Genomic DNA, 26476 nt, shown 5'->3' with positions numbered 1-26476 from the left:
AGATATACCAAAATTAATCTCTACTCAAGAAAGGTCAACTAGTAAACAAAACTATAAATGTGCAATAACTAAAAAGGGAATAACATTAAACCTTAAGGCAGCATTGGTTGAGTCGTCTCTGGTAAAGGAAGTATTACATATTTCAGTGACTGGTAAATGCTTTAAAAACGAATTAAATACTAAAATAATGTTTTGAAAAAGAAATAAGACTGATTTTAAGACTCCTACAAAATGAGTTTGTATTGGAATTTTAATTTGGGATTAGAAAGCATACATAGGAACATAGTGATATAAAGTTATAGCAGTTTTTCCTCAAATACAAAATAAAGATACCTAGAAATTATTATTATTATTAATTAGCACTCTTTGGGCTCCTTTTTCATTTATTGTTGCATTCAGAGTAGTTATTGGAAAATTCAGCTGATGGTTAAATAATATGTGGTCAGGCTGAACTTTACCTGAGTGAAGTGGTTTCAGACTGCATTAGTGACATATCATTATGTTCTGATTTTATATATACGTCCTTAATGCTGGGTTTGCTTACCTGGTAGTTTGCCTAAATCACTGTGTCCCAAGCATTGGTGCCAACCTAAAATGATGACATCTGTTGTGGCTGAAAAAGTCATATTTTGACAAACATATTTCAAGCTCTTTAATAAACACATTTTGGGATTTGTTTTCTTTGCAGCTTGGTTTGTTGGATTTTTTTCAGTTAAGCCTGAAAATTACCTTTAGTTGTGTCACAGATCCAGTGCTACATGCCGACAGAACAACAGTACGACACGAAGAACAGATAAAAACCTCTAAAAAACGTTCAAATGAAAAAAGCTCTCACACGGCGCTGAGAAATAAAATGTAGGCACTTCTGCTTCAGGAGGTTTTCACATTTTGATCACAGATGGCTTTTAAGCCATTTTCTTTCACTACTGGAAATTCCCTCATGATACAAACCATTTAGTTCACTGGAAACCTTGTTCTCACAAACACCATTCTGGGGCATTCATCTTTTTTCATAAAATCGTCTTCACTGACAGCCGAGATGAAGTCCTTCCACTGCTGAAGCCGTCAGAGCAGCCCTGCCTCCCTATCTGAGAACTGAGTGCGGCTCCCAGACCTTCCCTCAAGCGAGGCTGCTTGCTCTGCAGAACCAAGTTATCCGTCAACGAAATATAGAGGAGTGTCAAGTGCAAATTTTCTCCTGGAAATAGTTAACGTGTCTGCCTCTCTCCTAGTTCCTTATTGTGAGTGTAATTCACAAAGTGTATAGTTTTCATAACATTTTAAAGCTACTGGGCTACTGGGATTTTTTTAAATGACTACTTAAACAATTTCCTTTTTTGTTCTTTTTCTTTCATTCTTTCTTTTTTGTTGAGAAAACCCGTGCTAAAAAGGCACTAGAAATAGAATGAATTTCCTCAATCTTGCATGTAGCAATTATTATACATTGTGTTCGAGTCTAAAAGTTGACACAGGTGACACACATTTGGATAAAACATCCAAATTATTCAGACTCATCTACTTTCACTTAAAAACAAACCCCAAGTCAAAGGAAGAGCAGGCCACACTGAAGCCACGCCCGGGCATCCCCGGCCTTCTCAGCACTCCAGCCGCGGCCTCTGGCCGTGGCGGCCGAGGGAGCGCTTGCCGACAAGAGTGAGCAGAGCAGTGGCCCAGACCCAGGGAGGGCTCACTGGCAGCAGCTGTGGGAGCCAAGCCTCCTGGAGACCTGAGTAAAGGAGACGAAGGTGAAGTTCTCACAGTTTTCCAGCTTGACCTTCTTGGCTAAGTTGGGGACAACTCCCCGAAGAGACCGCAGTCCCATCCTCTGCTCCTCATACCACACGCTGCCCATGTCTGAGGCCTCCTTCCTGGCGGTCAGGTAGAAGGGGGACTTGGCCTCCATCTGGGTGGGCGGCCGGTGGATGTACATATACTTGTAGAGGAGGCAGTAAGGGCACTGTTTGTGCCCCCTGGAATGTTCATGGTAGATTTTCCCGTGACAGGCCCTAGTGGAACCACTCCGACTCTCGCGCTTGACACTGTCTGTCCGGGCGAAGTAGGGCTGGTTCTGCAGGTCTTTGAGCAGCTCAATGTCGCCATACATCAGGTCTGCATGCTCCTGCAGCGTCCGCATGTTCAGGTACTGGCTGTTGTACTTGACCACAGTGGAAAGGAGGGTGATAGGGCTGTCATCCCCTAGACAACCTGCTTGCCACATCTCCTCCTCATCAGAAAGGGAGAAGTAGACGATGTTGCGGGAACGGGCACCTGACATGCCCGCCTTACTCAGCACCCACAGCTTCTCCTTGAGTTTCTTGGTGGAAGAGCTGAAGGTGCTGCTGGTGATGGAGAAGCCCACACCTGCATTCTTCAGGATGCGGTCCAGGCCTCGGCGAATGGCATGGAGTGAGGTGGCCAGGAAGTCTGAGCCGTCACTCTTCTTAACGGTGACATAAAAGTTCTCGAGCAGCTCGTTCAGCTTCACTGCAGGGATCTCAAATGAGACAAACACTGAGGTTATACATTTGAGAACACCCACACAGCCAGACCCCTTCTTTCTTCTCCTAACCCTCACCAGGGCTGAACTGTTGACAAGTCATTCTGGGGCCTCTAGAGGGGTGAACCCTTATCATGATATAGTGAAAAGTACAGTGAGTTTCAAGCTGAAAGATCTAGGTTCCATACTTGGCTCTACCTAATTTATTTATTTAATTTTTATTCTTTAAGAGACAAGGTCATGCTCTGTTGCTCAGGCTGAAGTGCAGTAGTGTGATCAGCTCACTATAGCTTTGAACTCCTGGGCTCAAGCAACCCTTTTGCTTCAGCCTCCTGAGTATCTGGGACTATAAGCATGAGCTATCATGCCCAGCTCACCTGATCGCTTTAAACCTCAGTGCTTAAATTTGTAAAATAGTACATAATAATCAATAACTTCTCAAAGGATTGTTGTAATGCTTGAAGTAGTGGACCATGAAAGAGTTTGTAAATAATCATTAACACCCCCCCCACACACACGTAAACACATACATGTTTGCAAATATCTACCTGTGTCTTTATATATATATATATATATATATATATAATTATTACTGGCTGTAACTTTCACTGTTCCTCCTAGAAGGCCCTTTATTTTCTTTGCTTGCAAATCATTTGCTTCCCTCCCTTCAATAAAATTCAGCCATCCTCTCTGAAGGCTTCCTGAATTAAACTTAAACTCTGAAAAACTTCAGCACTAATTTCCTTGATGTCTGTACACACTGTTTGGTACTGCTGTTACTAAACATAGTGTTGTAGGAAAAAGACAACTGATATGTCCGTTTTGCACAGCAAGTTAATGTTCCTTGATTTTTCACTTGAATTTATCTGAGTGGGTCCTGAAGTATCTTGAGCTTAATGATCCGTAGGTTTTCAATATCAATTATTTGCTTAAAATATATGAAAAACTTAATGAGTATACTGACAGAGAGAGCTCCTTATTTGGATATTGCAGGAAGAGAAGGAAGTTTGGCTAGTAAGAAAGCCTGATTTTCAAGACGGAGCTGTAAGAACAACCTAGACCTACTATTCATCGTCTAATCAGGCTGAATATACATTCTAGGTCTTGATCAAACAATTTTTTTATTGAATAGAAACTGTATAGGTAGCATTCATTCTTCTAATAGCCCTTGAGTCAAAGAGAAAATAAAAGCCTGAATTTAGATTAAAAATTAATCAAACTGAGAATACTCAAAATATGTGAGATATTGCTAAATATACTCCAATAACATAGTTTTGAATGACATTGTTAGAAAACATTTTTGAGAATAAGCGAACTGAGTATTAAACTCAAAAAGGTAGAAAAATAAATCAAATAAAAAAAAGAGTGAATCCATACAAATAAAAATATAAATTAACGAATTAGAAAAAATATGAATTGGGTCAGATAAAAATAAAAGCAAGTAATCTTTCAAAGGAGACCTATAAAGTCAACAAACTCCTAACAGGACTGGTTTTAGAAAGAAAGAGAAAAAGGAGAAAAGGAAGTATGTAGATGTTTAAACAATATTAGAAATAAGAAAGACTATAATTACAGAAAATGAAGAGAATAAAGGATATGAAAGAATATCACATACTTTATGTATATTAATTTGAAAATCTAGGTAATCTGGACAATTTTCTATTTACTAAAATATGAATGACCGAAGTTGGTTCAATATATGGTAAAAGATTTGAATAACTCCAAACAAGAGAAGAGAGGGAAATGATTGTCAAAGATGTATATCATTCCCAAAGAAATAGCTTTATGGATTCAATTCAGCTTTTCTTTTCTATTTAAACCATTTTGGCATAGAAAAAAGGCAGGAAGGTCCTTTATTTTTTTTAACCCAAATCTGACCAACATTACACCAAAACCCACAGTATAAGAATACAAATGTAAACTTCCCCAGGTAAAATACAGGCACTTTTCATTTTACACTCCACTATTGTTAAACAAAATGTGTGCACATTAGTACCATGCAAAGCGAGGGCGTGGCTCTGAAATGTAGAAGTTCCAGTTCATATGGTACCTTGCAAAAACAAGGACTGCCTGTATTATCAAGTCAACTTCAGGACTATAGTGCAGCAAGACTGCATCAAAACAAGTGGGAATTATTGTAAGTGTAAAAATGATTCCATCTTCATATTTTAATATAATTGACATTCATGCATTAAGGAGAAAATAATATGAATTTATAGATACTGAGAAAGCATTTGAAAAAATGTGATATCCACATTTTAAAAAATTCAAATTAAACTTAAGTTGAAAAAAAAGACCTTCTTACTATAATAAAGAGTATTTTACAGGCAAGAAGTAGAAAAATTATGCCAACAATGAAAACATTCAAATCTTTCTTATAAAGTCAGAAACAGCATAGGTATACTGAATATCACTGTTATTATCTAACACTATTCTGGAGTTTCTAACCAACCAGATAAGAAAAGAGAAAGAGGCTGGGTGCAGTGGCTCAGTCTGTAATCCCAGCACTTTGGGAGGCTGAGGTGAGAGGATTGCTTGAGCCCTGGGGGTCGAGATCAGCCTGGGCAACTTAGTGAGACCTCATCTCTACAATAAATTAAAAAAAAAAAGCCAGGCATGGTGGTGTGTGTCTGTAGTTCCATCTACATGGAAGGCTGAGGTGGAAGGATCAACTAAGTCCAGTAGGTCGAGGCTGCAGTGGCTGTGAGCATGCCATGGCACTCCAGCCTGGGCGACACGAGTGAGACTTCAACTCAAAAAAGAAAAGAAAAAGAAGTTTCTTTAAGAAAATAATTATGTTTTCTGATAATCTGATTGTTGGTTTAGAATACTCTGAGAGATTCAGCTAAAAAGCTATCAGAGTAGGGCAGGTGTACACAAAATACAAGAACAGCTTTCTTATATACCAGCAGCAACCAGTTAAAATAACTTCTCAATAACCATGACACACAAACTCGGCTGGCTTTGGATTTTTATGTTGTTACCTGCAACTCCTTACTCGCAGGTGTTAACCTCTTAAATTACTTGGGACTCCTTTGGTTGCAAGAGATAGACCAAACTTGAACAAGCCTAACCAGAGAGGGATATCAGAATTAGTGGACCCCAGGGATTCTTTTTATCCCTCATCTCTGCTTCTCTGTGCAGATGACTTTTTTTCACATAGCTGCAAACATAGCCACCTAGCACCCCCCAAGGTTCACATCTTAAAGGTTCAGGCTTAGCAAGGGATCAACTCTCATTTTCAGTAGAAAAATAATCCAAAGAAGGATTCTGACTGGCCCACTCCTATCCAAACAACTCATCAAAAGGTCATCCATTCTACTAATGTGATGGCTTCTACAATAACCATGTGGATTGTAGGAGAGGAACATTCTTAAATAAGGGACGTTGATCAAGAAAATCTTATTTTTTACCTTAGTGCTTTAAACAAGAAATAGACCTCTGACAGCTCTCTGTCACCCTTGGGATAAGCTCCAAACTGTACCTTGTATACAAGTCTTTACAACCTGCTTTCCACTCTGTGATAGACCATTTGCAAAGACAGCTACAATTCCCCTCCCTGTATATAAACCCCTTGGCAATGTGACTTTGCTGCTTCTCTCACCAAGAAGTGGAATCTATTTTTCCACTCCTTGAATCTGGGCTGTCCATGTGACATACTTTGGCTAATGGAATATAGCAGAAATAACAATGGGTCAAGTCCAAGTCTAGGCCTCAAGTTTTTAGCTTATAGGTTCTTGTTAGTCTTAGTGCATGGTGTTGCCATGTGGGAATATGTGGACAAGTTGTTTCCCATCTAATATCCAGATAACTGCACCCACATGAGTACCCCAAGTGAAACCACTGGAGGAAATACTCAGCTGAGCTCAGTCCAAAATGCTAACCCACCAAATCATGAGCAAGTAATATTATCACTGCTTTAAGGCACTGTTTTTGGGTGGTTTTATTGCAGCAATAGATAACTGGTACACATTTTCTATGCTCTTTGTCTATTTTCCAGCCTCACTAAACTTTTTGCCACTCCTAGAAACCACAGGGTCCTTTCATGTGTCTAAGTTTTTACACAGGCTACTTCCTCTGCCTAGAATGCTTTTTCTTCTAACCTTCTCTGTTTGGAAAATCTCTATTCATTCTTCCAGAATTAGCTCAAATTCTGCTTTCTATAAAAGAGTTCTCTGGCTTCTATAAGCAAAACTACTCTCTCAACTGGGATCTCACGACACTTAATTTAAATTTTTATTCCAGTCCTTTCTAGGTTGTACAGACTTTTATCTATTTATATGTCTATCTCTCGAAGTGAACTGAAAGCTCCCTGAAAGCAAGAACTACATCTCATTCTTGACTGGGTCTTCAACACTTACCAGGAGACCTGAAAAATGTAATTGGCAGAATTGATAACCATAGGTTAAATGAATAAATTAATCTTGGTGTCAGGAGAACCAAGCTGACTTAGGATACAGAACATTTTTCTTGATTTACACAGAATACCACAAGTTTCAAAGTGAAATAACGGCAAAAGCAATTCCTGGAGAAATGTCACATCACAAAATTTATATTGTTTGTAACAAGAAACATTTCATTCTGGTCCATTTCAGCTGCCTCCTTAGTTTTCTCAAACTAGGTTTTGGTTGGTGGTTTCCTCATGATTTTCCATATATACGATCGTGCCATTTGCAAAAAGATATCGTTTACTTTCTTTTCCATTTTGGAAGCCTATTGTTTCATTTTATTTCCCAACTGTCCTGACTTGAACTTCCAGCACTACAGAACAGAACAGAGAAGCTGAAGAGAAATGGCAAGGGCTGACAGCCTTCTCTTAGTCCTGACCTTAGGAGTAAAGCATCCAGTCTTCTACCACTAAATATGATGTGAGCTATAGGTTTTCCATAGCTGCCCCTTATCAGATTGAAGAAGATCCCTTCTATTCCTAGTTTGTTGAGTCTGTGTTTTTACCATGAAGGGGTACTGAATTTTCTCAAATGCTTTTTCTACACCTATTGAGATGATTATGTGGCTTTAGCCTTCTGATCTTTATCTTACTAATATGGTGTATACATTAATTGATTTTCAGATGTTAAACCAACCTTATACTCCTGGGATAAAGCCCATTTGATCACGGCATATAATCCTTTTTATATGTACTAGATTCACTTTGCTAATATTTTATTGAGGATTTTTGTGTTTATATTTGTATAATGTTTTTGTCTCGTTTGGTATTAGGATTATACTGGCCTCATCAAATAATCTGTGAAGTGTTTCCTCCTCTTCTATTTTTTGGAAGATTTTGTGAAGAATTGGTATTTCACCATTAAAGACATTTGGGCCTAAGATTTTCTTCGTGAATAGTTTTTATTGTTGGTATTGTTACAAATTCACTCGCATTATTTGTTACAAGTCTATCATAGTTTCTATATCTCCTAGAGTCAGTTTTGGTTAGTTAGTGCTTTCTAGGAATTTTTCCATTTCCTCTAAGTTACCTAGTTTGTTTGCATACAACTGTTCACGGTATTTCCTTATAATCCTTTTTATTTCTGTAAGGTTGGTAGTAATATACTCTCTTTTATTCCTGGTTTGTAATTTGTAATTTGAGTCTTCTCTGTTTTCTAAATCTTAACCTCTTTTCTTAATTGCCATAACCTTGTTTTATCTAGCCTATCTTTCAGATAGTTTCTTTAGATCTTTCTTACAATTTACCAATGATTTTGTCATCTAGGTCTAAATCTAATTTTTAGCCATATAAATTTTTTATTTTGACAGTATATATTTTTTTATCTCTTGAAGTTTTTTTTTCCCCCTCTGAGTCAGGATCTTATTCTGTTCCTACAGGTTAAAGGGCAGTGGCATGATCTCGACCATTGCAGTCACAACCTTCTAGGCTCAGGCGATCCTTCTGCCTCTGTCTCCTACAGGTGCGCACTAATGTGCCTGGCTAATATTTTGATTTTTTTGTACAGATGAGATCTCACTCCATTGCCTAGGCTGGTCTCGAACTGCTGGGCTCGAGTGATCCTCTAGCCTCAGCCTCCCAAAGTGCTGGGATTACAGGTGTGAGCCACCATGCCTAGCCTATTTCTTGAAGTTCTTTTTGTTTCATATCATTGATTTTAGACCTTTCTTCTTTTATAAGCATTTAAAGCTAATTTTTTTCTCTAAACATTGCTTTAGCTGTATCCCACAAATTCTGATAAGTTGTTATTTAATTTTCATTCAGTTCAAGATATTTTATAACTTCCTTTGTGATTTCTTCTTGGTCTATTGGTTATTTAGTAATGTGTTGATTTCCAGGTATTGAAAACTTTCTAGCTAGCTACCTGTAATTAATTTATAATTTAATTCTGTTGTGGACAGAGAACATGCTCTGTATGATTTCTATCCTCCTAAATTAATTGAGATTTGTTTTATGAGCCAGCATGTGCTCCACCTTGGTAAACATTCCATGTGCATTTGGGAAGAATGCCTATTCTGCTGTTGTTGGTTGGAGTGTTGTACACATGTCAATTAGGTTACGTTGGGTTGATAGTGTTAAGGCCTTATCCCTACTGATTTTCTGTCTACTTGCCTATAAATTACCAAGGGAGACGTGTTGAAATGTAGATTTGCTATTTTTCCTTTAAGCTCTGTCATTCTTTATGTATTTTTTTTGCTCTGTTTTTAAGTGTATACACACTTAAGATCTTCATGTCTTCTTGATAAACTGACTTTTTTTTACCATTATAAAATTTACTTCTTTATTCCTTTATTCCTGTTGAGATTTCTTCTGTGGAACTCTACCTTGTTTGATATTAATAACCTCTTCAGGTTCTCATGGTTTTGTTTCGTTTTTTGAGTCGGGGTCTCACTATGTCACCCAGGTTGGAGTGTAGTGGCATGATCACAGCTCACTGCAGCCTCAACTTCCTGGGCTCAGGTGATCCCTCTTCCTCACCATCCCCAGTAGCTGGGACTATAGGCAAGTGCCACCACACCTGGCTAATTTTCAGTTTTTTTGGTAGAGTCACTATGTTGCCTGGGCTGGTCTCAAACTCCTGGGCTCAGGTTATTCTCCTACCTTGGCCTCCCAAAGTGCTGGGATTATAGGCATGAGTCACCATGCCTGGCCACGATTAATATCTACATACTATATCTCTCTTTCTCATCCTTTTACTTTTAACCTTTCTCAGTCCTTATATTTAAAGTCAGATGCAGATAGCACAAGTTGGTCCTTGCTTTTTAAAAATACAATCTGACAATGGCCTAAATGTAATGTTTAGGCCATTTCCATTTAATATAATTATCATATGGCTGGGTTTAAATCTGTCATCTTGCTATTTGTCTTCTATTTGTCCCACTGGTCCTTTCTTTTTTCCTCTTCTTTTCCTGCCTTCTTTTGGATTGAATATTTTTTACAGTTCCACAATTCCATTTATTCCACATTAGGGTTATCAGCGCTATCTCTTTCATTTATATTTTTAGTCTTGTTCTAAGATTTGCAATATACATTTTTAACTTATCACAGTCTACCTTCCAGTACTATACCACTCCACATATAGTGCTGGACCCTTACATCACTACATTTCCATTCTCCCACCTGTCCTTTTTGCTATTATTGCAATGCCAACAATCATCTCTTGTTGCTTCCCTATGTACAGCTCCAAAACTCTAAGATCTCAGTTGTCCTTGGGCTTCAAATGTGACCTCTATTTACAAGATCTTTCCATTTATATTTCCAGCTTAAAGAGTTCCACCATGTTTTAAGTCATACATTCCCAAGTGTTTACTGGACATGTCCATCTGTACATCTGATTTAGATTCAACACAGGCAAATCAACATACATTATGTTTCTGTCCTGTCTCCACAAATCCAGGATTCTTTCCTTCCATTTACAAACCGCAAGCATTTCAAGTAGGGTTCATTTTTTGTTTTTTATCTATTTTTATTTTATTATTATTTTTTGAGTTGGGGGTCTCACTCTGTCAAACCAGGTTGGAGAGCAGTGGCACGATCATGGGTCATTACAGCCTTGACCTGGGCTCAGGCTATCCTTCTGTCTTGGCATCCCAAGTGGCTGGGACTACAGGCATGTGCCACTACTCCTGGCTAATATTTTGATTTTTTGTAAAGTCGAGGTCTTGCTATGCTGCCCAGACTGGTCTCAAACTCCTGGGCTCAAGCAGTCCTCCCACCTTGGCCTCCGAAAGTGCTGGGATTATAGGCATGAGCGACTAACCCAGCCCATGTTTTTTGTTTGTTAGATTTTTTTTGTTTTGAGTTGGAGTCTCACCCCATCACTCAGGCTGGAGTGCAGTGGTAAGCTCACAGCCATCCCAGCATCGACTTGCTGGGTTCCAGCAATCCTTCTATCTCAGTCTTCCAAGTAGCTGGAACTACAGGCGCGCGCTACCACACCCGGCTAATTTTTTTGATTTATTGTAGAGATGAGGTCTCACCAAGTTGCCCAGGCGGGTCTCAAACCTGCGGGTTCAGGAAATCCACTCACCTCAGCCTCCCAAAGCACGGGATTACAGGCTGAGCCACCAACCCTGGCTCTTCCTTCTCTTGCAAACAACTTCAGTGGTTTCTCTTTTGCCTAACCCTTAAGATGCGTGCAGACCTTATGGCCAGGGTGTTCTCCCTATTGCAAAAGTTCCTTTCCCTGCTTCTGCACTAATCCTTTCAAATAAAGTTTCTCTTTATCCAAAACAAAAAACTTCAGTGATTTCCCAACATTCACAAGATTATTTATTTATTTATTTATTTAAATGTTTATTTTTTTTAATTAATTTTTTATTTTTGAGTTGGAGTCTCACTCTGTCGCCCAGACTGGAGTGCAGTGGCCGCTCCCGGCCACCACAGCCTCGACCTGCTGGGCTCCGGCGATCCTTCCACCTCAGCCTTCCGAGTAGCCGGAATTACAGGCATGCGCTACCACGCCCGGCTGATTTTTTGATTTATTGTAGAGATGAGGTCTCGCCTGCCCAGGAGGATCTCGAACCTGTGGGCTCAGGCAATCCACTCACCTCAGCCTCCCAAAGGCGCGGGATTACAGGCTGAGCCACCGAGCCCGGCATTCACAAGATTTTAACATGGCACTTAAAGCTGATCAAAATCTGCTTTTGTTGTCCACTATACCAATATATAAAGCCTCTGCTGTAGGCAAGTGAGTTTATCCCCCTAAAATTTACACTTCCTCATATCACTCAGCCTAGAAGATTGTCCTCATCTGATTCTACTGAAATCCTCTCTCTCCTCAAAATACAGCTCAAATACCAATTCTCTCTTCAGTCTTAACAAACAAAATCAATGTATCCATCTAAATTTTCAGGCATTCTGCTCTATAAATTCATAAAACACTAAATTCTGCTTTGTACTGTGGGTATTTTTCTTTCTACTTTATGTTATTTCAAAGTTTCCCCAAGGAGAAAGCATGTTCTACATTTCTTACAATGCTTAGCACAGTGCTTGGTATTTGGAGCTCGGCAGAGTTGGCTGAAAGAAGTATAAACTCGAGTCCCTTACCTTGGTGATGTCCGTGTGATCTTTGAGCCCGTTGGTCATGCACCAATATCGCCACACATTCAGAGCATAACGTGTGGCTTTGGTAGTGTTTGGGCTTACCGCACTGGTACACAGATCATTCAAGTCATCATTAATATTAAACACAGGAAATTTGTTGAGCTTAGTAGAATAAGCTAGAAACAAAAACAATAAAAGCATTAAAATAATCGGCCATTTCTTCTTTAGATAATTACATCTTGGGATTATGTAAAAAACAGAGAACTCCAAAAAGATAACTTTTTCAAAAATGAAATTTCTATCAAGTATACATATATTAGAATAAATAATGTAAGGAACAACACTTACATGAAATTAGTTCAGTAACCTTGTATTTAATCCCAACTACTTTGCCATATATACTAACGTATGTATCAATGCAGGCATTCCAACAATAGTAGGGGAAAAATGAATCCTGAAAACAAAGAATGTTCTACCTAAATTATTCACTGAAAAAAAAGCATTTCTATTAACAATAACAACAATAAAGAGACAGATGGAAGGACAGAGAGATGGGGGTGGGGAGGAAGGAAGAATTACACATCCTTAGCATGCGAAGTAATACAGTCTCTTATGTCTTGTGTGCCATTATGGGCAGCCTTGAATTAAATGGTCTTAAATGGTTTCTTTAACATTTTTTGCAAATTAATAAAGAGAGAGATGGTTAAATTCTGATTCTACAACCCAATCAACCAGTTACAAATCAGGATGAAAGTTCAAATGAGAGAAATAGTAGGGGAAAGAGGGAGGAGGGGCTCACATCTTCTCAGAGAAGAAGGAACATATTTTAAATTGCCAAAATTACTTCGGATAAAGACCAGTCTTCCTCAATACGTCCACTTTAAGTGCTGGCTGCCAAAGAAATAACTTAGTCCATAATCATTAGCTGGCTTTTTCTTATACTCTGTGATCTGCTAAAGAGACATTTAACTTGTTCAAGTTGTCATCATTGGATTAAAAAAAAAATAGTTCAGCCTGTAATCTCACGCCCTTAGGAGGCTGAAGTGAGTGGATTGCCTGAGCCCATGGGTTCGAGACCCACCTGGGCAGCGAGACCTCATCTCTACAATAAATCAAAAATTAGCCGGGCGTGGTAGTGTGTGCTTGTAGTTCCAGCTACTTGGAAGACTGAGGTGGAAAGATCGCCGGAGCCCAGCAGGTCGAGGCTGCGGTGGCCGGGAGCGGCCACTGCACTCCAGTCTGAGCGACAGAGTGAGACTCCAACTCAAAAAAAAAAAAAAAAAAAAAAAAAAGTCCAGGTAGAACACCTCAAAGTAGAAACACTGCCAACCTGTACCGCATCTTAATAGTTCTGACCTTTTCTGGAATGTTTCTGTATTCAAACAAGGCACTAAGCAGCTAGGTCTATGAGAAAAAGCAAAATCAAAGCAAACGCAATTACTAATCTGCAGATTGGTTTCACTTGATGAACTCCCCTCCTCTAAAGAGCTCCTCTCTACCAAACCACCAGTCTCCTACTGTCCCCTGGATCTGCCTGTCCCAGGACACCACACCACACTCTTCCCACACATAGCCAAGGAATCGCCACATGGTCTTCATACAAATCAAAATATCGGGGTTTTTTTCCATTCCAATTTCAGTTCCAAACTCACTTTTAAATAACCTTTCCCCACACTAACCCAGCTCCCTTTTTCCCTCCTTTAGTATGAGCCTCACATTTGCTTTATTATTTTTTAGAGTGTGTTCTAAGTGTGTCAATTGGTTTGTATGCTCCTTAAGACTGTGTCTTCACCCTTTGAATCTTGATCCTGCCCAGAACTGTTGCACACACAATCTTCTCTATAAATGTTTGTAGCAGGAGGGGATTAAGCAAGGCTGGAAACCATCTGAAACAAGTGGGTCATGTAGGTATAACTCTCACTACCTCATACACCTAGATAACTTCTATTATTTGTAGGACTTGCTTGATAGTAAAGAAATGAAATACAATGTATTATTATTATATATTTAGCATGAATGGAATACCTACTATATGCCAAGCGGTTTTATATAAATTATCTGTAAACCATAAGCAAGCCTGCTGTTATCACTATTTTAGAGATAAGGAAACTGAGCCTCATACATCTAAGTAACTTCATACATTCACTCATCTAATATTTTCCAAGGCACCCTCTCTGTGCCAGGCACTGGGTTGTTTAAGTCAAAGAGTTAGTAAGAGGAAAAGCCAGGATCTGGACCTGGGTTTCTCTGACTCCATGCTCTGGACACTACAGCAAAGGAAGCAGGTACTACAAGGATAAATTATCAGAAAAGAATACAATTTATATATTAGCTTGTGCTTTTGAAAAACATCCTGGTCCCCCAAATTTACTGAGATTAACATTCTGTAAGAATAAGCCTGATTTATTTAAATGATCACTATAGTTTCAAACAGATTGGATGACTAAGTTTAATTATTACATTAAACAATTACATGGCCTAAAACCATAATTTTTAAATTTTTAACCCAGAGACGGCAGTACATTAAAAATGTAAACCATAAGCATAGTGCACAGTAAAACAGGTAGAGAACGCTTGCATATTTACATAATGGGAAAGAAATTGTGTGAAAATGATTAAATGACATATATGAGGGGGGATCTCCCTAAAAATGGAATTATCTTTTGGAGGGTGGGCCCCTTGTAGTACACTTGGAATTTGTTCCTCTGGATCAAATGGCCAACCAAAGTTTTAATCTGAAAGTTTTGAGAAGGTTGCATCACGATTTGTGGAAGAATCATCCCAAGTTTTGGCAAACAGGTGACTGTTTCTTCCATCATGACAACACACCTGCCCACACTGTGCGGAATGTTCAGCAGGTTTTGTCCAAAAAAGTCAGGACCACCATGCCCCCCACCCTCCCTATTCACCTAATCTTGCCCTGAATGACTACTTTTTTTGTTGTTTGTTTCCCCAGATTTAAAAAGTTCTTGAAGGAAAACGTTTTGTAAATGTGGAAGAGGTGAAGCAAAAAATGGTAGAAGTACTAAAAGGCATCAAAATTGATGAGTTCAAAAACTGTTTTGAGCAGGGGAAAAAGTATCTCAATAAGTATATTGCATCAAATGGAGAGTGCCTTGAGAGTGACTGAAGTTTAAACAAGAATATACAATTTTTTAGAAGTAAATCCCATTTTTGGGTGGTCCCTCCTCATACAGTTCCTTCATGATGATATTTAATGATTAATTATATTTATGTAATCAACTGCTTTTAAAATTTTGGGGGTAGAAGTTGTAGTGTTATGCTGCTGAGGAAAATTTTAGGAGATTATATTAATGGAGAAACAAACAAAAGAAAGAATTTATAACCGAGTACAAGAAAAAGAGGAAATTATTAAAGAAGGATTTGATTTCTTTGTCTCCTACTAGAGGACAAACTCTGAGCTCCAGCTTAGGAAGAGCTAGGTGTGGGATTGGGAATGAACTGTAGGGTAAAGTACGGTAGTCTGAGGACTGCCAGATATGAACAATTATCCTGTTTTCTGTACAAACTACCACTTATATCACTGACCACCGCACAGGTGTTGGCAAGCATGACTGTGTAAAATAAGGGAAATTTGCTGTGGGGAGGGCTACCCTCAGGGTCAGAGAAAGGCAACGTAACCTGGCAGTACCACTGGACACAGAGAGGGTAAAAAGAAAAGCAGCTAGAAGAGCAGAGAAATCCCCAAATGCACACCATCTCTCAGGTGACACCTTCCCTGAATCTACAATTGGGAGAGTTCCAGCTTCCCTCCTTGTTTCTAGCTCATACACTCTGAAGGGAAGCCTGTTCATGGCACTTCTTTGACCACTCATTGCAGCCGGAAGAAGTCCACTTGCAGAGCCCTGTGCTTAATTATTACCTGCAGAAGTGAGCTCTGTCTAGATGTATCAAACAGGAATCTTTTAACAATAATAGCTAAGGAAATTCCTATCAACTATCATTAATGATCAATCTATATTTGAATTTTAAAATGTGAATACACAAATATCATTTGGCAATTGGGGAAAACCAGTAGCATGACAGTTATCAAGATACATAAACAGAACACCTAATCCTGCATTCTCTACTCCTCCCCTTGAAAAAGAGATAATTCAGAAAACCAAAGATTTAAAACATCACAAATATGACATTAGAGAGATATGAAAGGATAGTGCAAACTTGAAACAAGAACAGCCGTCACTGGAAAAGGAGAAATAGGAACACAAGAAAGATCCTAGGTATTTTAAATGATTTAAGAAATATATTTTAAAAATACTTAATGGAAGAGTACAGTACTGTACTAATCACTCTTACTTAACATAATACTGGAAGACCTAGCCAGAGCAATCAGGCAAGAGAAAGAAATAAAATATCCAAATAGGAAAGAGGAAGTTAAATTATTTCTCTTTGCAGATGATATGATCCTATATCAAGAAAAGTCTAAAGATTCTACCAAAAGACTCCTAGCACTGATAAACAACTTCAGTAAAGTCTTGGGATACAAAATTAATGCTCAAAAATCAGGAGCATTTCTATACACCAACAACGTTCAAGCTGAGAACAGAATCAAGAACACAATTACATTTATAATAGCCACACACACACACGAAAACACCTCAGAATACCCAAAGAGGTGAAAGCTCTCTATAACGAACAAAACACTGCTCAAAGAAATCAAAGATGACACAAACAAATGGAAAAGCATCTATTCTCGTGGATTGGAAGAATCAATATTAAAAAGTTCTACAGGCTAAAGCAATGTACAGATTCAGCACAGTCCCTATCAAACTACCAGTGTCTTTCCAGGCCTGGTGGCTCATGTTTGTAATCCAGCATTTTTGGAGGTGGAGACAGGAGGATCACTCGAACCCAGGAGTTCGAGACAAGCCTGTGCAATATAGTAAGATCTCATCTCTGCAAAAAACAAATTGAAAAATGATGTGGTGGTGTATGCCAGTAGTTCCAGCAACTTGGGAGGCTGAGGCAGGTGGATTGCTTGAGCCCAGGAGTTGGAGGCTGTGGTGAGCTGTGAACATGCCATTTATACTCCAGCCTGGGCCACAGAGTGAGACCCTGCCTCAAAGCAAACAAAAAAAAAACTGCCAGCATCATTTTTCACAGATCTAGAATAAAACAATGCTTAAATTCATATGAAAGCAAAAAAGAGCCCAAATAGCCAAAGCAATCCTAAGCAAAAAGAACACAGCCAACGGTATTCACATTGCCAGACTTTAAATTTTACTATAAAGCTACAGTAACCAAAACAGCATGGTGTTGATATAAAAATAGACACACAGATCAATGAAACAGAATAGAGAATCCAGAAATAATACTGCTGACCTACAACTGATGATCTTTGACAAAGTCAGCAAAAACATTGAGGAAGGGGCACTCTGTTTAATAAATGGTGCCGGAAAAACTGCTAATCTATGCATAAGAATGAAGCTGGCTCCATTTCTCTCACCATATACAAAAATTAACTCAAGGTGGATTAATGACTTAAATATAAGTCCTCATATTATTAAAATCCTAGAAGAAAGTAGAAGGAAACGCTCTTCTGGATGTTGGCCTAGGCATTGAATTCATGACCAAGTCCTCAAAAGCAAATGCAGCAAAAACCGTAATTGACAAGTGGGACTTAATTAAACTAAAGAGTTTCTGCACAGCAGAAGAAATCATAATAAGTAGACAATCTACAGGATGGGAGAAAATATTTGCAAACTGTGTATCTGCAAAGGTTTAATATCCAGAATCTATAAGGAACTTAAACAAATCAACAGGAAAAAAATGACCCCACTTAAAAATAAGCAAAGGACACGGACAAACACTTTTCAAAGGAAAACATACAAGTGGCCAACAAACATATTTTAAAAAGTTCAATATCATTAATCATCAGATGATTCAAATCAAAACCATGAGATACCATCTCACACCAGTCAAAATGGCTATTACCTAAAAGTAAAGAAACAACAGATGTTGAGATTGTGAAAAAAGGGAATGCTCATACACTATTGGTGGGAATGTAAGTTAGTTCAGCCCCTGTGGAAAGCAGTTTGGAGATTTTTCAAAGGAATCAAAATAGCAATCCTACTCAAAGAAAGAGAAAGCTATAGCTAAATTCCCTACATACCAACATTCAAGTTGTGAACTTTCAAAGATAGAAATGTGCATCTGTACATCCAATCACGTACTGTACTACTATACTTTTCAAGGTACTGTTCTGTAAGATTAAAAAGGTTATTTTTGTGTTTTTTATGTATTATTTGTGTGAAAAGCATTCTAAACCTATTATAGTGCAGTATCATATAGCTGATTGTGTTTGTTGGGTACCTAGGCTAACTTTGTTGGACTTATGAACAAATTAATTTACAAACATGCTCTCAGAATGGAACTCATTCATATGTAGGAGATTTACTGTACTGGGCATATACCTAGGAAAGCATAAATTGTTTCACCAAGAGGTACCTGTACTTGCATGTTTATCACAGCACTATTCACAATAGCAAAAATATGGAACCAACCTAGGTGCCCATCAATGGTGGAAAGGATAAAGAAAATGGATGCAACTGGAGGCCATTATTCTAAGCAAACTAACATGGAAACAGAAAACTGAATATTGCATGTTCTCACTTGTAAGTGGGAGCTAAACAATGGGTATACATGGACATATGGATGGAACAACAGATACTGGGTACTCCTAAAGAAGGAGGGAGGTAGAGAGAGGGGTAAAAGATCGAAAAAACTACAGACTGGGTATTGTGTTCACCACTGGGGTGACGAGCTTCATAGAAGCCCAAACCTCACATCATGCAATATACAATATGTATCTAACGTATACAAGTACCCCTTGAATCTAAAGTTAAAAAAAAAGTTGAGTATTAGAATGAATATGGCTAAAAGGCAAATTAGTCATCTAGAAGGATTCTTCCCTTTAAGGCCAACACTTTTTTTTTTTTTTTGAGTTGGAGTCTCACTCTGTTGCCCAGGCTGGACTGCAGTGGCACACTCACAGCCAACCCCAGCATCCATCTGCTGGGCGCTAGCGATCCTTCTGCCTCAGTCTTCCAAGTAGCTGGAACTACAGGTGCACGCTACCATGCCCAGCTAATTTTTTTGATTTATTGTAGAGATGAGGTCTCACCAAGCTGCCTGGGCTGGTCTCAAACCCACGGGTTCAGGCGATCCACTTGCCTTGGCCTCCCAAAGTGCTGGGATTACAGGCTGAACCACCGAACCTGGCCCAAGGCCAAGAAATTAATAAACAATTAAAAATTATGAGGGAGACATTATGTTAAGAGACATGAAAGACAGATCCAAGAGATTGAATATCCATCTTAAGAATTCAAAGGAAATATATTAAGATAGGATGAAAAAATAATATATAAAAAGTTACATTAATCAGAGAAAGAGCCGAGCTCCGTGGCTCAGCCCGTAATCCCATGCCTTTGGGAGGCTGAGGTGAGTGGATTGCCTGAGCCCACGGGTTCGAGACCCATCTGGGCAACTTGGAAGGCTGAGGCAGAAGGATCTCTGGAGCCCAGTTGGTTGACGCTGGAATGGCCGTGAGTATGCCATGGTACTCCAGCCTGGGTGAGACAGCCTGGGTGACACAGTGAGACTCCAACTAAAAAAAAAAAAAAATTAGCCATGAAAATTTGCCAAGATAATAAAAATGAATCAAAGAAAGAGAAAGCTATAGAGTAGAAGATATAGTGAGGAGAAAAGAATTTATTTTTAACATTAAGTTATATGGCCATATTACTTATTTAATATTTATTTACTTTTAACATCACATTGATGTAACATTAAATGTTACATTACTTACATAACATTTATTTTTAACATTAAGTAATATGACAATATTACTTAATCTGGCTTAACATAATTATTAAGAAAGAATTGTATATTATATATAAATTGTATCTTGTTAAAGCTGAATTTTTTTGCTGGACATGGTGGCTCACACGTGTAATCTCAGCACTTTGGGAGGCAGAGGTGAGAGAATTGCCTGAGTCCAGGGGTTCAAGATCAGCCTGGGCAACTTGGTGAGATCTCGTCTCTACAATAAATCAAAAAATTAGCTGGGCATGGTGGTGCACACCTGTGGTTCCAGCTACTTGGAAGGTTGAGAGAGAAGGATCACTTGAGCCCAGCAGGTCAAGGTTGTGGTGGCTGTGAGTGTGCCACTGCACTCCAGCCTGGGCAACAGAGTGAGACCTCTAATAAAAAAATTTTTTTTTTTTTTAGAAAAAAGGATAGTGAAAATAGATGAAACAGGATTTAAAAATATTGAACTAAAATTCTCCATAATTTCAATAAAATATGGGGAAAGGGAAGGAAGGGATGATATAAAAATATGATTGAGATCTCCTTCTGTTTGAGCAGGGAAGAGGGCAGAAAGAAAAAAATAGAGGGGCAATTACTGATGTGAATTAATTTTTAAATATTAAAAGCTTATGTTTGGCTGGGCATGGTGGCTCAAGCCTGTAATCCCAGCACTTTGGGAGGCTGGGGTGAGAGAATTGCCTGAGCCCAGTGGGTTCAAGACTAGCTTGGACAACTTGGTGAGACCTCGTCTCTACAATATATCAAAAAATTAGCTAGGCATGTTATCTCAACGCCTGTAGTTCTGGCTACTTGGAAGGCTGAAATAGAAGGATCACCTGAGCCCAGCAGGTCGATGCTGGGGTAGCTGTGAACGTGCCACTGCACTCTAGCCTGGACGACAGAGTGAGACTCTGACTCAAAGAACAAAACAAAAAAAACATGTTTAAATCTGCTTGTTAAAAACAGAACTTAAGAGAAGCAACTATTAAAATGAATATAGAATTTTCAAACAAAAGAGTAAATAAAGGAATATCAGCAGAAAAAGAATTAAACAAAAACAAAAGTCCAAAAGAATTAAACACAAACAAAAAAACACACATAAAAATGCAATTTATCTAGCAAAGTCAGGACAGGTTAACAAATGAAGAGCCAAGAAAGAAAGCACAATATACAAAGAACTTAAAATGATAGCAGGACTTTCATTTAGGGCCATGATGAAGTAGCTGGTATTATACTCCTCTAATAAAGCTAGATAAAATGCACTGGAGAACCACCAAAATAACTGGAACTCAAGAAGCAAAAATCCCAGAGAGAAATGCACAGAAGTAAGCCCTGTACTGACCCCATGCTTTCCTCTTAGGACATTTGCTGAGTTGTAGGGCAGGACATAGAGTCCAAACAGAAAGCAGTAGTCTGAAGTCTATAGCAATTTTAGTGACAGGGACACAAATATTCAGTCAGCATTTGAAAGACTGAGATCTTGGAGGAAGGGACCCACAGAAAAGTGAGCCAACATTCTACATGTAATTTTCCCTCCAGAAATTGCTTACTCCTAAATTACATAAGCAGAGGCAAAACAGAGAGAAACCAAGTAGAAAAAAAATTGTCAAGAAACAATATCATGGCATTGAGTCAAAAACAGTAATTCAGGAAGGGTCTTCCAAAGATGAGAGACCTTGGTAACAATCCAGCTTTCATTTAAGACGTAGGAGGAAGGGACTGACTATAAGAGTAAGAGAAACTGGATGTAGACCATTCTTGACTGAATAAAGGTGATCTGTCCACCTTATGTGCTGGCTAGTAGAAATGTAAATCTTCTCTTAAGGAAGATAACATCTTCACCAAGTTTTCATATACAATTGTCAGTATTCAATAACAAGTTAACAGGCACACCATAAAATAGAGCCAAATGAATACCAAGAGAAACATTAGGCAATATAAAGAGACCTACAGATAATCCAGATTATTGAAGTTGTTAGACGAGAACTTTAAACTAATTTTAATATGTTTGAGAAAATAATGAAAACATAGAGAATTTTACTAGAGTATTAGAATATATTAACAAAATAGATGGACATTGTGGCTCATGCTAGTAAACCCAGCACTTTGGAAGGCTGAGGCAGAATTGCCTGAGGCCAGAAGTTTGAGACCAGCTTGGGTAACAATAGTAAGACACCATCTCCACAGAAAATTAAAAAATTAGCCAGGAATGGTGGCATGTGCCTTTAGCCCCAGCTACTTGGGAGGATAAGGTGGGAGGATGGCTTGAGCCCAGGAGTTCAAGGCTGCAGTAACTGAGCCCAGGAGTTCAAAGCTTCAGTAAGGCATTATCATGCAACTGCACTCCAACCTCGTGACACAGCAAGACTCTGTCTCTAAAAAAAGTAACAACAACAACAGATAGAAATTACAGAATTCTCTCCCTTCTTTCTTGTTCTCTTCCCTTTCCCTTCCTCCTCTTCTTCCCTTTTCTTCCTGAACGATTTACTTTTAAAGTTGTTGGTAGGGCAGAGCAAGGTAGACATTTGCATGTGTGTATCAAAGAAAATGTGATGGCCTAGTATGAAATGTGGAGGCTGAAAAGGATAAAGAGGGTATCTGCCCAGAACTGCCCAGTCAGGGGCACTGGCCAGGGTGAGAAATATCTTTTAGTCAGAGGGCAATCTGGCAAGTGGTAGTAGAGCTTGAGCTGGGAGAAAAAAAGCATTCCATGGAGAAGAAGCCTGTCACAGGGTGCCGTAACCTGAGCAGGGTAAGGAGGACATCCATGCAGCAGTAGGAAGTATGGGGAGAGGCCCTGTGTAAAAAGTCAGAACCTGAATGGTGTGAGAAGGCCTTCCATGCATGGGGATGGCTTGGTGTAAGGTGTCAGCCCAAGCAGCAAAAGGAAGGCTTCCACATAGGAGGGCTTCATAGAGATGAAATGTCAACACCTGAGTGAAGTAAGAAAGGTGCCCATGGTCTGGAGGCTGGTGCACTGCAGGTGTAATAGGCCAAACAGAAAAGGACAGCATCTGTGTGGATGTGAAAGGCACCACAGTTGGGTGTTGAAGCCTGAGTAAGTAAGGAAAGTCAAAGACTGAGGAACAGGGTATAACTAAATGCAATACATGATTCTAATTGGATTCTTTCCTAATAAAGAACATTATTGGGGCAACTGGCAAAACTTCAGTGGGAACAGAGGTTTAAATGGTAACAATCCATCAGTGTTAATTTCCTAAGTTTTATGGTTATATTATGGTTATAAAAGGAATGCCCGCTTGTAAAAAAAAATCACACAAAATTACTTTGAGGTGATGCTGCATCAGGTTGGCAAATGAATTTCAAAATGGGTTAAAAAATACACTTGCAACTTTTTTGAATTTAAGATTGCTTCAAGCTTTAAAAATTATTAAAAATACAATAATAAATTAAGAATTCAATGGATGGGGTACCAAGCAGGTATAGCATTTATAGCATAATAGGTAATTTTCAAACTGAAAGATCAATAGAAAATATGCAAATTGAAGCAGAGAGAGAAAAGAATATAGAAAACAGAGAAAATAGAATAGATATATGAGACACAGTGAAAGGTTTAACATACTTGTAATCAGAGTCCCTGAAAAAGAAAAGAGAAAAATTTAAAACATATTGGATGTGACTTTTCCTCAATAAAACACATCAGTCTACAGATCCCAGAAGCTTTTCTAACCAAGCAAAATAAATACAAGGAAAATTAAGTGTAGGCACATCGAGTAAAAATACTGAAAACCAAAGACAAAGAGAAAACGTTAAAAGAAACTAGGGGAAAAGGACAAGTTACCTTCAATAGAGCAACAATAGACTGACTGATCTTTCAACTGAAATGACGGAAACCAGAAGAGAGAGGATATCTTTAGTATGCTGAAATACAATTACTTCCAGTCTGGAACCCATACTAAGCAAAGCCCCCTTCAAAAATCAAGGTGAAATACAGAGTATATTCATTAGCAGCAGCAACATGCTAAAAAATAATAATGGGAGTTGTTCCTGCAAGAGAAAATGATACAAGATGGAAGTTAATGTAGAAAAGAATAAAGAATACTGGAAAGAATGAATATGAATATATAGCTTACTTTAAATAAATACAGCTGTTTAGAATAATACTAATAATGTCCTATGGAGCTTTAAATACATGTAGAATAATAGCACAAAAGAGGGTAATTGAAGCTAATGTCGAAAGATTCTTCTTGCATTGTCCAAAAGAAAATGAAAGTTGTTTTTTTTTTTTTTTGAGACATGGTCTCTTGTCCTGTTGCCCAGGTTGGAGTGCAGTGCTGTGATCATGGCTCACTACCACCTTGACCTTCTGGGCTCAGTGGTCCTCCTGCTTCAGCCTCCCAAGTAGCTGAGACCATAGGTGTGGCACCAGACCCAGCTAATATTTAATTTTTGGGGGTAGAGACTGAGTCTCGCTATGTTGCCAAGGCTGGTCTTGAACTCCTGGCTTCAAGTAATCATCCTGCTTTGGCCTCCCAAAGTGCTGGAAATACAGGCATGAGCTACTACACCCGCTAAAAAGACTAATTTAAAGTAGACTTTAATAATGCAAGGATGGAAATTTAAATCCATATAATAATCATTCCAAGAACAATAAAAGAATGTATAACTTATAAATAAGTTGACAGAGGAGGAAAATTGGATTAAAAGAATAAAAAAAAGACTTGCCTGGCAGGTCTCCTGCAAAAGACACTGTGTTCTGGAAAAGACCACCCCACCTCCCACTCCTACGATCAGAAGTGGAGAGATGTCAATCTCTCCCGGGTGGCCATCACTTGTCATTTGTTGTGAAAATAAATCTAGTTTCTTAGTTAAAAGCAAAAGCACAGACTTTCTTTTTTGAGAGATTTGCCCGTGCCAGGCCTTTCTGGTATGAAACTTTCACCTGTCCTTTCTTCTTCTTGTTTAAAATTTTTTTTAAAAAAGACTTGCTTATCAAAAACAAGGCACAAAGAATAGATGGGACCAAAAAAAAGGTAAGATAGATGATAGGTCTAAACCTAAATGTATCAGTTATTACAGATATTCCAATTAAAGATAAATAGTCACTCTGGGCAAAAGAAACAAAACTTGGCTATCTGTTCCTGGGGCTGGGAAGAAACACACCTTACACATAAGAGGAAATATTATATAAAGGGTGAAAGCAAAAGAATAAAAAAAAATATCATGTGAACAACAAACAAATGAAGGCTGGTATAGCTATATAAGATAAAACAGACCAAAGTAAGACGTATTACTAAAAATAAGGGGGATTTTAAAAATTCAACAGGAAGTTCTAACAATCATAGATTTGTATAGACCTAATAACGAGACCTCAAAATATAGAAAGCAGAAGTTAAAATATTTAAAAGTGAAATAGGGACCAGGCCTGGTGACTTATGCCTGCAATCCCAGCACTTTGATAGGCCAAGATGGGAGGATTGTTTGAGTCTATGAGTTCGAGACCAGCCTAGGCAACATATGGAGAACTCGTCTCTACAAAACAACAAAAAAATTAGCCAGGTATGGTGGCTATAGTCCCAGGAGGCTGAGGTGTGAAGGGATTGCCCTGAGCCCAGGAGGTTGAGGCTACAATGAGCTGTGATCATGCCACTGCACTCCACCCTGAGTGACAAAATGAGATTCTGACTCAAAAGAAAAGAAACAGGCAAATTTATGACTAAGATATATATATATATTTTTTGAGTTGGAGTCTCACTCTGTCGCCCAGACTGGAGTGCAGTGGCCACTCCCGGCCACCTCAGCCTCAACCTGCTGGGCTCTGGTGATCCTTCCGTCTCAGCCTTCCAAGTAGCCGGAATTACAGGCATGCGCTACCACGCCCGGCTGATTTTTTGATTTATTGTAGAGATGAGGTCTGGCTGCCCAGGCGGGTCTTGAACCCGCGGGCTCAGGCAATCCACTCACCTCAGCCTCCCAAAGGCGCGGGATTACAGGCTGAGCCACCGAGCCCGGCTATGACTAAGAGATTTTTACACATCTTTTTCCATAACTGACAAAAACAAGTAGACAAAAAATAGTATAGATACAGAGGTAAACAATGCAAATATCAAACTGGATCTAATTGATATATAAAAAATAACACACACAACAACTAGAGAATACACATTCTTCTTCTCAAGTATACATGTCACTTTTACCAAAACAGAAATGCTAGGAAATAAAGCAAGTTGCAACATTTCAAAGGGCTAAACTGTTAAGAATATGTTCTTGTTAACACTCTAATCAAAGCAGAAACTGAAAGATTCCTGGAAACAAATGAAAATGAAGAAACACCTTACCAAAATCTGTCGGAAGCCATAAAAGAAGTTCTAAGAGGGGAATTTATATCTCTACGAGCACACATCAAGAAAACGGAAAGATCACAAGTGGAGAGCCTAACAAATCACCTAAGGGAGCTGGAAAGAGACGACCACTAAAACTCCAACTTCAGAAGAAGAATTCAAATCACAAAAATAAGAGCTCAAATACGGGACATAGAAGACAAAAATATCATAGAAAACATCAACAAAACAAAAAGCTGATTCTTTGAAAGAATTATCAAGATTGAGAGCCTGTAATCCCGCACCTTTGGGAGGCTGAGATGAGTGGATTGCCTGAGTCCGCGGGTTCGAGACCCGCCTGGGCAGCAAGACCTC

General features: G+C 38.7%; 1 protein-coding gene across 1 annotated transcript in view; it reads right to left on the bottom strand.

Annotated features, from left to right (window-relative positions):
- Positions 1-1178: 1178 nt before the first annotated feature.
- KIAA1958 (KIAA1958 ortholog) overlaps positions 1179-26476 on the bottom strand; it is a 45851-nt gene continuing 20553 nt past the window's right edge. The window contains exons 3-4 of the mRNA XM_008064600.1: positions 11994-12166; positions 1179-2494 (exon numbers count right to left, since the gene is read on the bottom strand). Of these exons, the coding sequence (XP_008062791.1) occupies positions 1688-2494; positions 11994-12166 (980 nt within the window). The 3' untranslated portion in view covers positions 1179-1687. The remainder of the gene's footprint in view (positions 2495-11993; positions 12167-26476) is intronic.

Source organism: Carlito syrichta, unplaced genomic scaffold (genome assembly GCF_000164805.1).
Source record: "Carlito syrichta isolate Samal-C Ts95f unplaced genomic scaffold, Tarsius_syrichta-2.0.1 Scaffold307755, whole genome shotgun sequence".
NCBI classification, from domain to species: domain Eukaryota; kingdom Metazoa; phylum Chordata; class Mammalia; order Primates; family Tarsiidae; genus Carlito; species Carlito syrichta.
Note: the sequence above shows the minus strand (reverse complement) of the source record. Positions and strands in the feature narration are given on the sequence as shown.